The sequence below is a fragment of the Pteropus vampyrus genome, unplaced genomic scaffold, assembly GCF_000151845.1.
Source record: "Pteropus vampyrus isolate Shadow unplaced genomic scaffold, Pvam_2.0 Scaffold186, whole genome shotgun sequence".
Taxonomy (NCBI): domain Eukaryota; kingdom Metazoa; phylum Chordata; class Mammalia; order Chiroptera; family Pteropodidae; genus Pteropus; species Pteropus vampyrus.
The window spans coordinates 2,935,889-2,951,916 of NW_011888967.1; the positions used below are offsets into that span (position 1 = coordinate 2,935,889).

Here is a 16,028-nt window from a genome sequence, read left to right on the forward strand (position 1 = left end):
TTTACTATCATTGCTATAGATACATATTCATTTATTAGCACTGATTCATATATATTCATATTACTATTGATATAGATATACATGTGTACACATATCTACACTATATATGAAAAATACATGATTTCTTCCTTGTTTATCAGAAAATGTCATTACTTTGTCTTTTTGAATGATAAAGTCTCCAGATTTTCTCTCAACATGTTAAAGATATTATTCCATTGTTTTCACACTTTCCTCATTATTGAGAAGTTTGATTTTGTTTTCATTTTCATTCCTTTGTAGTTCATCTGTCTTTTCATTCTGGTTGCATTTGAATCTCTTTGCCTTTGGTATTCCATAATTTCATACTGATGTATCTAGGTTTGGATTTATTTTGGCTTATATTGCTCAGAATTTGTTGAACTTCCTGATTTCAAGCATTTTTATGCATAACCAATTCTAAAACAGAATCAAATATTCTCCCTTTGAATATTCTCTCTCCCACATTCCCTTTTTCTGGAACTCTTAATACACTAGAGAGTCTCATTCACTTTCTCCTTTATATTTTTCACTTCTTTATCTCTGTACATTGTATTCCAGCTTGTTATATTTTAGTTCACCATCTCTCTTCTACTGGATATATCTAATTAGATATTTGCCTTTTCCACTGAACTTTTAGTTTTAATGACTCTATTTTTCATGTGCAATTCTATTTGGTTCCCTTTAAAATCCACCTGCTTATTTTTCATAGAGTATTGCCTGTTGTTATGTTTTCAATGCTTTTTTTGGAGGGGTCTTTAATCATTTTTAAAAGCTTTAAGTGTCTACCAAAAAATTTCATTCTGTGAAGTCTGGGGTATCTAATTCTGCTGTTTGTTGACAGTTGATTTTTGCTTCTGGTGAACTATTTAACTAAATATTTTGTAATTTTGGATTGTGAGTCCTTCTTCCTTACAGTTTTGTATGTGAGAAACTTGTGCAGCCTGGGTTGGGTACATGCCCATCCAAAGGAGGTTTATAATTGTTTTTACCAGGTGCCCCTTGTGTGTCACAGGTCAGGATCATATTTTTATGTTAAATTTTTAGTGTGTGGATTTCTAGACCATGAAATTTTGATGGACCAAAGAAAATCTTTCTATCCCTTGTGATTTTTTGAAATCCACATGCATATTTATACTAAACTAAATGCTTTTCTTGAGCATTTGTTTATTTAATACAAAAATATTGTTGAGAATGCTAGGTAGTGGGAGTACAAAATTGACTAAGTGACCATTCTTGAAGAGATGGACCTAAAACACGAAGTTGGGCTTTGCTTGATATGTTTTGCTAGGGGTATATATACAGGGTCCATAGCACAGAAGAACCATTAACAATGACTGGAGTAGGGTGAGCAAAGCGAAAGGCACTGCCCAGGTACTTGTTAAAATGAGCCTTGTATTGCTAGAAAAAAAAATGATAAAACAACAAGATTATCTGGTTGCTTTATCCTTAAGATGGCACTATAAACTCACGATTCCTTTGTAGAAAAAGAATACATAAAAATAACTGAGATTGATCTAAAAATTTCACTCAAACATTATGGTATAAATTTGAATGGCATTTGTGTGTCAGACACTAAGTGCTTGTGTGTGTTATTTTCATTTAATCTTTATAGCAACCTTAAGAAGTAGAGACAAGTATTTGCCCCATTTTACAGAATAGGAAGAGGAATCAGAGAGGATGAAAGTGACTTTGCCCTCAGTCACAAACCCTCTAAGTGGCAAAGCCAGGACTTAAACTGAGACAGCCTGAATCCGGAAACTGTGCACGTAATCACTATGCTGTATCACCTCTTTATAGTAATCCACATGTTGAAAATGCAACAACATTAGAATGATCGGTTATAAAAACTTTTTTTCTCAGCCCTGGTTAAGTCGCACTAGAAAACATATCAAAAAGTCCATGTCTTAGTCCTCAGAGAGTGACAGAAGACATCTGGGCACCTGGAGGCAGTCTTATAAGGCTGAGAATGTAAGTTTGGCAGTGAAACAGACCCAGTAGCTAAGCCCTACACTAGCTACTGCACTTGAACAGATTCGGTCTTCCTATTTATAAAATAGAAATATCACCAGACCTACTTTATGGGTTGTTATCAGGATTAAAAGAGTGAATTCGTGTAAAGCTCTTTGAACAATGTCTGAAAACGGTAAGTATTCAATAAATGTTAGCTATGATTATTACTATGGATTTATGTAATCCATGAGCAAGGAAGGTGGTAAATGACTTCATTCATTCACCACTTATTATTAACCCCTTACTATGCGCTAAATACGAGGTCCTAGAGATACAATCTTTTCTTTATTCAGCAGATATAACTAAGCTCTTGACAGGTATTATACTTTGAGGAAATCATAACATCTGTTGAATTAGACAATATCCTGAAATTTTCCTTCCCCAATGTTTCAACTCTGTGTAGGGATTTCTCTGCTTTGGATAATTAACCATCATGAATATAACAAATTTGATTCATAAAATTTTGCTTTACTATAAAAGTTTATTTTCTCCATAAACCTCAGAATGTTTATTTTGTAGAGTCGAATATTATTGTTTCTAAGTAATGTAGTGTATAATACTCTTTATAGATTAATTTATGGGTTTTGAAATTCTTGAGTGGGAAAACCTCCCAACTCTATCACAACAATGGAGTTTTTACCACAAAAAGCAATAAAAGGTATGGGGTTTCACGTCAGAGAGACCTGACTCTAAGTTCCTCCATTCGACAGCTGTGGAATCTTAAGTAATTTTTCACTCTTCTGAGCCTAGGTTTCCTTATCTCTGAAAGGGATAATAATATCTCCATCTTGGAGGATGTTGAAAGGGTTAAATTTGTTGATTAATTCCTGAAAGTATTTATTTGTTGAACACCTACTATATACCAGATGTTCTTCTGGATACTGAGACTACAAAAATAAACAAAAAGGCACTATAATAAGATAAAATTTGGGGGGAAATTGAGATTGTTTATGTGAAATAAAACCTTTAAAATTAATTATTCCGTCAATGTATGCAGAGCTTACATTCTTAAAAGGCTTAAGAAGCATTTAATTGTGGCAGAGTAGAGATTCAAATTAGAATCTGCAGTTGAGCAGTAAAGATAGTCTGACAAAGAAAAATAGAAATGAGTTAATTACTAGTAAAAAGATTTTCAAATTACCTTTTATTAGGTAATCTTATAATTCCATAACAGGCGTTTGGGTATACAAACATGTATATACAATTTTCTAAACACGTAAATAAAAAGCAGTAGTTTAGTATCTGCTGACATTCAAATTACTAAAAACCTTCTCAAAACATTTTTTATAAAAATCAGTAAAATTGTTTAACGCATTCTAAAATTTTGGGGGGTATGTGTACATAAACATTGTCAAGCTTGCTGTACAAAAAAAGAGTGCAATTTCTATCCATGTGTTCATAGTGACTTTTAAAAGTAGTTCAAAGGGAGAAAAGATGGTAGCATTGCTTCTATTACAGCATTAACTAATACTGACTTACCCTGGGGTATCCATGAAAGGTCCTTTGTTATCACATATAGTAAAAATATTTAAAAATTAATACTCTATATCTATGAATAAAACATAGAAAATAAGACTTTATTTTCTTAGACTAACTTGTTACCATGAAAAACTGCATTCATTCTGCAGATATTACTGAAACCTCACATTATTTTTTAAAAAATATTTACTATATTTGAAATTCAAAAAGAAACCCACAAGACATATTCTCCTCCCAATACATTCATTGAATGCAGATTTAAGTGAGCACATCTCATTTTGATTGTGCCCTTTATTTGCATACTTTAAAAATGACTACAATATAGTTCATTTGTATTTTTAACTGGTACCAAAATTAAGAATGATCTATGCAAAACCAACAGCCTGTATGTCTAGTAACAGTTGTCAAATGCCAAAAGAAAAAAAAAAAGCCCTGAGTCAGTATTTTTTGCAAAAGTAATGAAGAAGAGTGCTCCCAAGTCATTTTATAACTTATGAAATAGTTTAGACTGTCTAGTATTAGTTCATTTTGTTTTCATTTTGATTGAAGAGAGGTATGGCTTTTGTTTAGTTAATCCAACTCAGGTCATTTCTTAATATTCAATTTCATTTAAATCCTCAGAATATCCTGATGATTGCTGAGTTATATCTTCCATTTCTGTCAAGAGACAAATAGATAGTAATAGTTTTCTCCATTTTTATTGTAGAAAAATACTTAATTTGCATTCTTATGATTTGAGACTATTGTAAAATCCCTTTTCAATCAATCTTATGTAATTGGGAAAAATATTGTTACCTGTGCAGGGTCCTGCTTGAAATTTAACATCATCGATGGCAATATCACTTCTTATTGACACTCCACGAATGGCTTCAAAAATTATCTGAAAAATAATGAAGTTTGGATTTAGAAATAGAGTCATCCTGGTAAAACGATGCTGGCCAGGGCCAGATCCAATCTGTGTGGGTCTGAAAGCTTACATTGCTCTTAGAGGCCCCCTTTAAGGAACAAAATACAAAAATCGCAAATTCAAATTTAGGTACAAAAGAGAATACTTATCAGGAATTCAAAGGAATTCCAACAAATTACTGGAGCCTTGGAGATTCAGGTTCTTTTCTTCTGATACCTCTTCAGGCAGTTTCCCAGAAATACTCACCAGGAAATGCTTCCTGGTGAAGACCTGGTTTCCCCTCCCCATCTACAATATTCTCCTACCAGTACTCACGGGCCCATGAAAGTGATGGGCTCAGAATCTTAAGCTTCCTTAGGCTCTCCATAAATCTACCTTTGATACTGGTTCTAGGTGGAAGAATTTAATATCACTTTAATATGAATTTAATATGATGAGACCCATGTATGAACAGCAAAGTATGATAATAAAATTTACTAAAAAGACAATGATTCATTTGTCATGTTAAATACCATAACATTCAAGAAAGCTCAGGAAGAAGAAGGAACCAGTTTCATGACTTTAGATCCTAAGAAGAAAATAATCAAATATTCCATTTCTAGAAAAATAGATTACATTACAATCTCTAAGGCTGCCCCAACAATGGTTAATAAACCACTGAATACTCCAGGGAGGTTGTTGGTGATAAAAAGTGTCCAGAAGACACACTTGCTCTACGTATTTTATGAGCAAATGACTCCTCATTGGATTAGGTTATGATTTAAATGTAATAAACATATGAAGCTATCTTGAAATTAATGACTCAAAGAAGCTTTAATGACAGAAATGTGATAAAGTAACATTAATAAAAATTCTAAGGACACAACCCTAAACAAGAATCCAAATCAGTTGCAAGAAGAGAAGAAAAAAATTCTAACCCATCTAGGTAGGAGGATATATGAGTATAGTTTTAAGCATTTCAATTTTCCAAACAATACTAAGATTTGTTTTTTGACCACCAAGTCTGCAATGTAAGGTGTAATAGACAAATTACCTGATGGAATTATACTTAATAGTCTATGGTTGGACCAAAAACACTTGATTTCATAAAAACTTCTCCTTTGAATTTCCTTAATACTTGGGTGATAATTATTTCATAGCATTAGGATTTCCCCCTTGTATGACAGATATACACTATTAGTAAATAATTGTGGTTATTTAAAAATAAGATAAAAATATTTTTTCTTTTGATTGAAGTGTATTTTTTCAAATGATGACTAAGTTATTAGGACATAAATACTTATTAAGTTGTTTGGACCCAAATACTTAATAAATGGAACTGTTAGGTATTTCTTTTGGTCTAAGGTACCAGAAAAAATTTACTGAGAGTAAGGGCACCATGAACAAGAAAATTTGAAGACCCGGTCTTAGCTGAGTATTAGGCACATAATTCCTAGTAAATGTTAGGTAGTGTAATGAATGTAAATAATTCTAGTGAGTTGAGAATTTGACTAATGCGTTCTTTCTCTGGCATCAAAACATAAGAAACGAGGGAGGAAAATATCTGAGACCAGAGCAGGAATAGTAAGGAAATAAAATCATTTTGTATTTTTGACCAATAGCAAGTCTGGCTCTGCTTCACTATTTAATAAATCCCTTAGGAAAGAGCATGAATGAAATTTTGTCACTTGATAACATTTCTTCTACAGGGATAATCTGATTATTAGAATGTCATTGGGAGGTGACCCATATATTTCCCTATAGGATGAGTCTCAAATGGCAGCAGTACTATATATAGCATTTTAAAAATCATCTAAACCTGCCCATCCCCACTGATGATGTACACATGTACTTTTCTAACTCTGTTCTTTTCCCTAGACTCCTATCCTCCTATTTACTTAACACACTCACTTGGATGTCCAATAGACATCAAAAACTTTGCATGTCAAAAAAAAAAAAGCCTATTAATTTCCCTCCTACACGCACTGTCCTCGCTCCTCCAGATCTGCCCCCAACTAAAGTCTTCTCATCTCAATAAATGGCAATTTCATTCCAGCAGTTGCTCAGGCCAAAATCTTTGGATAGTCATCTTGGCTCCTCCCTTCCTCTCAAACTTCACATTCCATACATAAGGAAGTCCTGCAGGCTTCTGATGACCTCTCAGCTCTGCGACACAGCCCTAGTCACCACTCCTCTTCCCAGAATTACTACAGTAGACCCCCAAATCTCCTCATGCCCATATAGTCTACCTTCCATTTAGTAGCTAGAGTGATCCTTTTAAAATATAAATCAGATCACATCACCTTAAAACCACTTGATGGTTCCTTATTGCTTTTGCAATAAATTTCTAACTCTACCATGCTGTCCAAGCCCTTTCCTGATTATGCCCTGAGATGTCTTTGACCTCATTACCTGATCTGCTTGACTTATTCTTTTTCATAGCACTTAGTATCACCTGATGTTATATTATATATTTTTGGTTTGCATTTTCTATCTCTCCCCCGAATAGAATGTAACTCCAGAAGAGCAGGAACTTTATATGTTATGTTCATTGCACTATCCCCAGCACTTAACACAGCAAGGGGCCAATAAATATTTATTAAAATGAGATATTTTGGCCTTATTCTATCAGAGCTCTGTCTGGATGCCTGATGTATCTATTGAGAATACCAGATCTGCCATGGTGACATGAATTAGAGCCCAGAGAGATTTGGGAGGGATTATATTTTTAGAAACAATAATAACATTTTTTAATATTTTTGTACTTTAAAGTTTATAAAACCCTTTCACATACATAATCTCACTTGACCCTCACTCTAAATTTGGTTATGTCAGTGTGGCAGGAATTATTACCCTATTTTGAAAATGTATAAACGACCTCAGAGAATAAGATTTCTCCAAGGTCACCCACTGCTTGTGACATCCTGGGGAATAAGTATATTTTGGAACTTCTACGGTGGGAGGGAGTGTAGAACAGTGGTTTAGGGATACAAACTTTGGAACAGATCTGGGATTAAAATCTCACTCCGTCACTTTCAGCTGGACATTTGCTTTCACCTATCTGTAAAGAGGAACTGTAAAGCCAATTGGAAGAACGTATGTATATAGTTGCTAGCGGTGTAAGTGCCTGACACGTAAAATATGGCTAATCTATTTGCACAGTGGTGTGTCTGTGTTTTATTAGACACTAGGATGTTTTGAAAAAATTTGTTTAGCCCAGTCTTGAGATAGTCGTTTGGCATTCCTCAGGGAATCACTAAATCTAGAAAAAAATTCCTTGCGGCAGATTCGTATCTGTTCCATTCTAAGCCAAAGGGAAATGGTCTGGAGTCTTCTTTGCAGATTGTGAGCTGAAAATCTCTGAGAATATTCTGCACCCTTCGAACTTGAACACTCCAAGATACTACCCGAGATGCTTCAAAGACTTTTAAAACAACCAGCCACCCAGCAAGTCTAGGAGATGCAAGGCCCTGAACCTGGCTTCCTGGGCTTAGATGCTGAGAAGTCACCTGCAGAACTCAAATCCTAAAATGCTCGTGTATCAGCATCATTTGGGGATTTTAAAAAACATCAATACTCAGGCTTCACCTAAGAGATTCAGGTTCATTTAGTCTAGGACAGAGAGTCTCCACCTTTAGTGTGCATCAGAATTACCAGGAGGGCTTGTTAAGACACAAATTTCTGTGCCCCACGCCCAGGGGTTCTGGTTTAGTAGTTCTGAGGGTGGGCCTGAAAATGTGCATTTCAGGTGAATTTTTTTTTAGGTGAATTTGCACTTCAAATGTTGTTACTGGTCTCAGGACTGCACTTTGAAAACATTTGTATAGGGTATGGTGCCCTAATAGCCTAATAAAATTAATCTATCATCTCTGAATGATGATCAGTTATATTAGTAAGTTCCTAAGTGATCCACTTTCCTTCTGTAAACAGACATTAAATCATTATTAAAAATCTTCCCTGGGGCTATCTATTATTCTTTACTAAATTTCTAGATAGTTTTATCCATGCTGAGATAATGGGTCATCCCTGGATAGTGGCACATCTCCCCTGTTATTTGTTCTTTAGAAGTATAGCACCCTAGATGGCACTACAACCTGGCCTCCTGAGCTTCAATTCCTTTCCTTTTAGATCTGTAGAAAAATAATTGCGGTTTGTGGGTGGTATAAAATAAAGTCCTTATTTTTGATACCTCTTCCCAGGAATATTTGGGCTTAGACCAAGCAGCCTGTGTTTAACCTGAGGGGTAATGGTTTAGGAGGTTTGTTTATCAGCCAGAAGCAAGAATAAGGAGGAAGCAGTGCTTTCAGTGGAGGGTCACACCTGAGATTCCTCAGAGCAAGTTTAGGAATAGTCAGGAGTCTGAAGATTATCTCCCCACAGCTTTCTAGAGCTTTGGTTCATGGTAGGCAGGTGAAGGGAGTGGTTGTCAGGAGGCTGCTGCCAATCTCTGGACTAGATTGGCTGCTCAGACTTATGCTGGAATATAAAAGGCTCTTTCCTAACACTGCCCAGATTCCTTTATAATCAGGATCCTGTAGGATGAAGGTCTTCTACAGCACGAGACAACCCAGGGGGAGATCAAGACTCAATTTCTTGTGCATCAGTGTGGACAGAGGCTGAAAATATCTCCTTTTAACCATGTACTCTGGTAAATATAGGATTGCAACAAAAGTCCTCGTATGTGGGTGATGTTGAATGAATGATGCAGCTGCAACAACTAATTAGGTAATACCATGTTTAGAAGAAAGGGAAACTGTTTTAGAGGGTTGCAGGACACATAGAATGTACTTGACACTCACAATGTACCAAGACAAAAATAGATACACTTTCATCATTGAGCTGCAAAAATCATTTTATGCATAAATACCCAAGTCTCTCTCTCCTTGCCTAATTTCCCATTCACTGCTTAGATTTAATCAATATAGTCTAATTATGTTTACTCTTAAACAAGTACTGCCTTTATCTATGACCTTGAAAAAGAACAAAACATTCTATTTGGTTGCAAAAAAAACAAAACAAAAAGAACATCAGAAGCTGATAGGAACGTTTTCCATTACTTGATTCTTATCTCTTTTGGCTTACCAGGTGTTGCCTCTCACAGCTGTATTCAATAAGCGCGCGGAGCCAGGAAATGCTCTGTTCACCTCTTCTTCTCCATAAGAGGAACTCTTCACTGTCACCTTCTTTTTTCAAATAAACACTCAGCAGGCCAGTCCCTGCTCCATACATGTGGTAGAAAAAGGTTAAGCAGTGTTTTCCGGTGACTCCTCGCAGAGGACCAGACAAGAGGTGTGCTTTTTGTCCATACACCATGTGAGAGGCCTCGATGTACATGTAATAGCCTTGAGAGTAATATAAAATCAGGTATTGTTAAAAAGGGCACAAATTATATTATTTTCTTTCTCTTTTGAGTAGTGTTCTTGGAAACAATGGTTGACTTGATGACAGTACTGACAAAAGGATTCTATCGTTTTGGAGACTGTACAATCCAAGGAGAATAAATAGGCTACAAAATTTAGACCATCAAAATAAATTTTTTCATTTAATAATCTATAATTCAGTTTAATATATAGGAGGTAATCAATATACTAGTATTATGCCTCTGATGTGGTGATTAATGTATCAGAATTTATCCTACTCATTCATAGACAGTATTCTGGAGCTTCTAGACACCGGTTTAGGGGAGAAAGCATGGATTTTGTAGTCAGGTATATATGGGTTCAAGTCCTTGCTCTAAATTTGTTGTTTGTGTGATCCTGGTCTAATGAATTTTCCTCTCTGGACCTATATTCATCATTTAAAAATAAGGGTTCATTGTACGTGTGCTACAGAGTTGTGAGAATTAAATAACATATGGGACATATGCTTGTGTATTACACATTCAAATATTCGTTTCCTGTCCTGCCCTCTTTCTTGAATGTTTTCGTGACACTTCTTTTCATCTCGAAAACATATATAACATTTAATATAATTATGACATTTTATATATTATATATCATATGCTATATATGTTTTAATTATTAACACTTTATATTTCCGTTTTCCTTTCCTAATTTTATTTTGATTTTTTAATTTGCTGGTTTCAGGCAGAAGCAGGATTAGTCTGCACGTAAATAAGGCACTCGTATGCTGGAGCCAGTTTCCACTGGTTCCCAAGGGTCAATTATGTGACTTTGGTTCATAGGTCCAATGACTTCACATTGGTTGTTTGAAATGGACCGTGATGGAAGTATTTGCACCACAGAAATAGGACGTAGCTATGAATTAAGAACCCCTGCCAACCATCAATAGAGCTGGTTGGTGTTATATAATTACCATCAAGCCACTGAAATAAGGCAATATATTAACATTGATTTCTAGACTATTGCACCAGTAATATAATCTGTGTACCACCTGAGGACCATTTTTTAAAAAAGGCCCCGTACTCTATATCAGTAGTTCTTAGTCTTTGATCATTTGATGAAAAGTTTATATCTTTTCTCCCTGAAAAATATAAACAAATGTTTGCATGCAATTTTATTGTCTTTGCCAATATTGATTTTTTTTACACACACGCTATAAAAAATAATCTTAAGCAACCAAAATGCCCATCAACAGACAATTGGATAAAGAAATTATGGTTCATATATACAATGGAATATTACTCAGCCATTAAAAAAATGAAATCCTACCATTTGCAATGACATGGATGGACCTAGAGGTTATTATGCTAAGTGAAAAAAGTCAGAGAGAGAAAGATAAATACCATATGATTTCACTCATATGCAGAATCTAAGGAAGAAAAAGAACAAACTAATCAAAAACAGACTCACAAAAATAGTGGACAATTCAGTGACAGACAGAAGGGAGGGGATTGGGAGACTGGGAGAATGGGGTGAAGGGTTAAAGAAATACAAATTAGTAGTTGATAGTTGGTCATGGGGATGGGGAGAGAATGCAGTTAGCATTAATATGATGGCTAGGTGGAGGGCAGAAGAGGGAGGGAGCAATTGGGGGGATCATTATATCAACTACAGAGATGTCTAACCAATGTACTGTATACTTGAAACTAATTTAAATAAATAAATTTAAAAAATAATCTTTACATAGTGTTACGTCTCATTATTTCATGAAGAAATTAATGGCCAAATTGAGGGAAAAAAAGAAAAAGATCCCAAATAATGTATGTAAATGAAATGGTTTCTAGGGTATCTCCCTTTATAGTTTAAAGTTTAATCAATGAGCTCTAGTTATTTTCCAAAATTCAATGCATGAAATACCCCAACCAGAATTCATCACAAACTCCATCTATGTTCCTTCAAGATATTCCTCCTTTCCCATTCCCCCATTTCACAAACACAAACGTAAGAAGTCCCATAGGCTATTAAAAGGGTGGGAATAAAAGTTCTGCCCAATTCAGTCTTATAAAATTGTGTGCACTGTGTAACACCTTCCCCCAATGTTTCACTCAGTGAAGTTGTCACTTTGAAAAACTGGGCCATCACAGCCATGGGACGTGGCCTTCATCGACCAGTCATCCCCATGATCTGTTTTAAAATTTCAGGAAAAATACTGTCAATATTTCTGGAGAGCTCACTTATGACATCCTCATTACTAAAACCAATGTTCAGTTTTAGTCCTTGTCATTTTTGTCCCATTTGTAGCATTGGACATGGTAGATCACTCCTGCCTCCTAGAAGTACCTTCTTGTCTTGTAGGACACTGTGCTCTCCTGGTTTTTCTTCTATTCCACTGGTTAACCTTTCTTCTCTGACCTCTTGACCTTGGGGTGTTCCAAGGCCTACTTCTTGAACTTCTCTATTCTCACTCCTTTGGTGATCTCACCTTGTTTCATGGTTTTAAATGCTACATAGGTTGTCACATCTCAAAATTTTCATCCTCTTTGCTGAAATCCAGACTAATTTATTGAAAACTGCCTAGTGGACATCTCCACTTACTGTCAATTAAACATGTCAAACTGAATATGTTCAAAACTAAATTCCTAGCCTACTTTCTAGTTGACCAGGCCCAAACCTGGGCCTCGTGCACCACTCCTCACGGCCTCTCTCCCCCTACAGGCAGGCAGTCAAAAATTCTGTTGGCTCTACCTTCAAAATATGTCTAGAATCTAGTCATTTCTCTTCTCCCTACCTCCACTGCTACTCTCTGGTCTGAGCCACTGTCATTTCTCACTTGAATGAATGCATCACTTCCCAACTACTTTGCCTGCTTCTACTCCTGTTCTCTACAATCTAATAACAACATAGCATCCAGAGTGAACCATCTAAAATAAAAGTTAAATCTTACACTTCTCTGTTTAAAATGTTCCATTGGCTCAGCATTTCACTCAGATAGGAACGTTTTCCATTACTTGATTCTTATCTCTTTTGGCTTACCAGGTGTTGCCTCTCACAGCTGTATTCAATAAGCGCGCGGAGCCAGGAAATGCTCTGTTCACCTCTTCTTCTCCATAAGAGGAACTCTTCACTGTCACCTTCTTTTTTCAAATAAACACTCAGCAGGCCAGTCCCTGCTCCATACATGTGGTAGAAAAAGGTTAAGCAGTGTTTTCCGGTGACTCCTCGCAGAGGACCAGACAAGAGGTGTGCTTTTTGTCCATACACCATGTGAGAGGCCTCGATGTACATGTAATAGCCTTGAGAGTAATATAAAATCAGGTATTGTTAAAAAGGGCACAAATTATATTATTTTCTTTCTCTTTTGAGTAGTGTTCTTGGAAACAATGGTTGACTTGATGACAGTACTGACAAAAGGATTCTATCGTTTTGGAGACTGTACAATCCAAGGAGAATAAATAGGCTACAAAATTTAGACCATCAAAATAAATTTTTTCATTTAATAATCTATAATTCAGTTTAATATATAGGAGGTAATCAATATACTAGTATTATGCCTCTGATGTGGTGATTAATGTATCAGAATTTATCCTACTCATTCATAGACAGTATTCTGGAGCTTCTAGACACCGGTTTAGGGGAGAGAGCATGGATTTTGTAGTCAGGTATATATGGGTTCAAGTCCTTGCTCTAAATTTGTTGTTTGTGTGATCCTGGTCTAATGAATTTTCCTCTCTGGACCTATATTCATCATTTAAAAATAAGGGTTCATTGTACGTGTGCTACAGAGTTGTGAGAATTAAATAACATATGGGACATATGCTTGTGTATTACACATTCAAATATTCGTTTCCTGTCCTGCCCTCTTTCTTGAATGTTTTCGTGACACTTCTTTTCATCTCGAAAACATATATAACATTTAATATAATTATGACATTTTATATATTATATATCATATGCTATATATGTTTTAATTATTAACACTTTATATTTCCGTTTTCCTTTCCTAATTTTATTTTGATTTTTTAATTTGCTGGTTTCAGGCAGAAGCAGGATTAGTCTGCACGTAAATAAGGCACTCGTATGCTGGAGCCAGTTTCCACTGGTTCCCAAGGGTCAATTATGTGACTTTGGTTCATAGGTCCAATGACTTCACATTGGTTGTTTGAAATGGACCGTGATGGAAGTATTTGCACCACAGAAATAGGACGTAGCTATGAATTAAGAACCCCTGCCAACCATCAATAGAGCTGGTTGGTGTTATATAATTACCATCAAGCCACTGAAATAAGGCAATATATTAACATTGATTTCTAGACTATTGCACCAGTAATATAATCTGTGTACCACCTGAGGACCATTTTTTAAAAAAGGCCCCGTACTCTATATCAGTAGTTCTTAGTCTTTGATCATTTGATGAAAAGTTTATATCTTTTCTCCCTGAAAAATATAAACAAATGTTTGCATGCAATTTTATTGTCTTTGCCAATATTGATTTTTTTTACACACACGCTATAAAAAATAATCTTAAGCAACCAAAATGCCCATCAACAGACAATTGGATAAAGAAATTATGGTTCATATATACAATGGAATATTACTCAGCCATTAAAAAAATGAAATCCTACCATTTGCAATGACATGGATGGACCTAGAGGTTATTATGCTAAGTGAAAAAAGTCAGAGAGAGAAAGATAAATACCATATGATTTCACTCATATGCAGAATCTAAGGAAGAAAAAGAACAAACTAATCAAAAACAGACTCACAAAAATAGTGGACAATTCAGTGACAGACAGAAGGGAGGGGATTGGGAGACTGGGAGAATGGGGTGAAGGGTTAAAGAAATACAAATTAGTAGTTGATAGTTGGTCATGGGGATGGGGAGAGAATGCAGTTAGCATTAATATGATGGCTAGGTGGAGGGCAGAAGAGGGAGGGAGCAATTGGGGGGATCATTATATCAACTACAGAGATGTCTAACCAATGTACTGTATACTTGAAACTAATTTAAATAAATAAATTTAAAAAATAATCTTTACATAGTGTTACGTCTCATTATTTCATGAAGAAATTAATGGCCAAATTGAGGGAAAAAAAGAAAAAGATCCCAAATAATGTATGTAAATGAAATGGTTTCTAGGGTATCTCCCTTTATAGTTTAAAGTTTAATCAATGAGCTCTAGTTATTTTCCAAAATTCAATGCATGAAATACCCCAACCAGAATTCATCACAAACTCCATCTATGTTCCTTCAAGATATTCCTCCTTTCCCATTCCCCCATTTCACAAACACAAACGTAAGAAGTCCCATAGGCTATTAAAAGGGTGGGAATAAAAGTTCTGCCCAATTCAGTCTTATAAAATTGTGTGCACTGTGTAACACCTTCCCCCAATGTTTCACTCAGTGAAGTTGTCACTTTGAAAAACTGGGCCATCACAGCCATGGGACGTGGCCTTCATCGACCAGTCATCCCCATGATCTGTTTTAAAATTTCAGGAAAAATACTGTCAATATTTCTGGAGAGCTCACTTATGACATCCTCATTACTAAAACCAATGTTCAGTTTTAGTCCTTGTCATTTTTGTCCCATTTGTAGCATTGGACATGGTAGATCACTCCTGCCTCCTAGAAGTACCTTCTTGTCTTGTAGGACACTGTGCTCTCCTGGTTTTTCTTCTATTCCACTGGTTAACCTTTCTTCTCTGACCTCTTGACCTTGGGGTGTTCCAAGGCCTACTTCTTGAACTTCTCTATTCTCACTCCTTTGGTGATCTCACCTTGTTTCATGGTTTTAAATGCTACATAGGTTGTCACATCTCAAAATTTTCATCCTCTTTGCTGAAATCCAGACTAATTTATTGAAGACTGCCTAGTGGACATCTCCACTTACTGTCAATTAAACATGTCAAACTGAACATGTTCAAAACTAAATTCCTAGCCTACTTTCTAGTTGACCAGGCCCAAACCTGGGCCTCGCGTACCACTCCTCACGGCCTCTCACTCTCCACATTCAGGCAGTCAAAAATTCTGTTGGCTCTACCTTCAAAATATGTCTAGAATCTAGTCATTTCTCTTCTCCCCACCTCCACTGCTACTCTCTGGTCTGAGCCACTGTCATTTCTCACTTGAATGAATGCATCACTTCTCAACTACTTTGCCTGCTTCTACTCCTGTTCTCTACAATCTAATAACAACATAGTATCCAGAGTGAACCATCTAAAATAAAAGTTAAATCTTACACTTCTCTGTTTAAAATGTTCCATTGGCTCAGCATTTCACTCAGAGGAAAAGCTGA

At 35.7% G+C, this 16,028-nt stretch overlaps 1 protein-coding gene across 1 annotated transcript in view; it reads right to left on the minus strand.

Annotated features, from left to right (window-relative positions):
* Positions 1 to 3,153: 3,153 nt before the first annotated feature.
* Positions 3,154 to 16,028, minus strand: part of MAMDC2 (MAM domain containing 2) — a 134,889-nt gene continuing 122,014 nt past the window's right edge. The window contains exons 11-13 of the mRNA XM_023537345.1: positions 12,769 to 13,028; positions 4,303 to 4,387; positions 3,154 to 4,164 (exon numbers count right to left, since the gene is read on the minus strand). Of these exons, the coding sequence (XP_023393113.1) occupies positions 4,100 to 4,164; positions 4,303 to 4,387; positions 12,769 to 13,028 (410 nt within the window). The 3' untranslated portion in view covers positions 3,154 to 4,099. The remainder of the gene's footprint in view (positions 4,165 to 4,302; positions 4,388 to 12,768; positions 13,029 to 16,028) is intronic.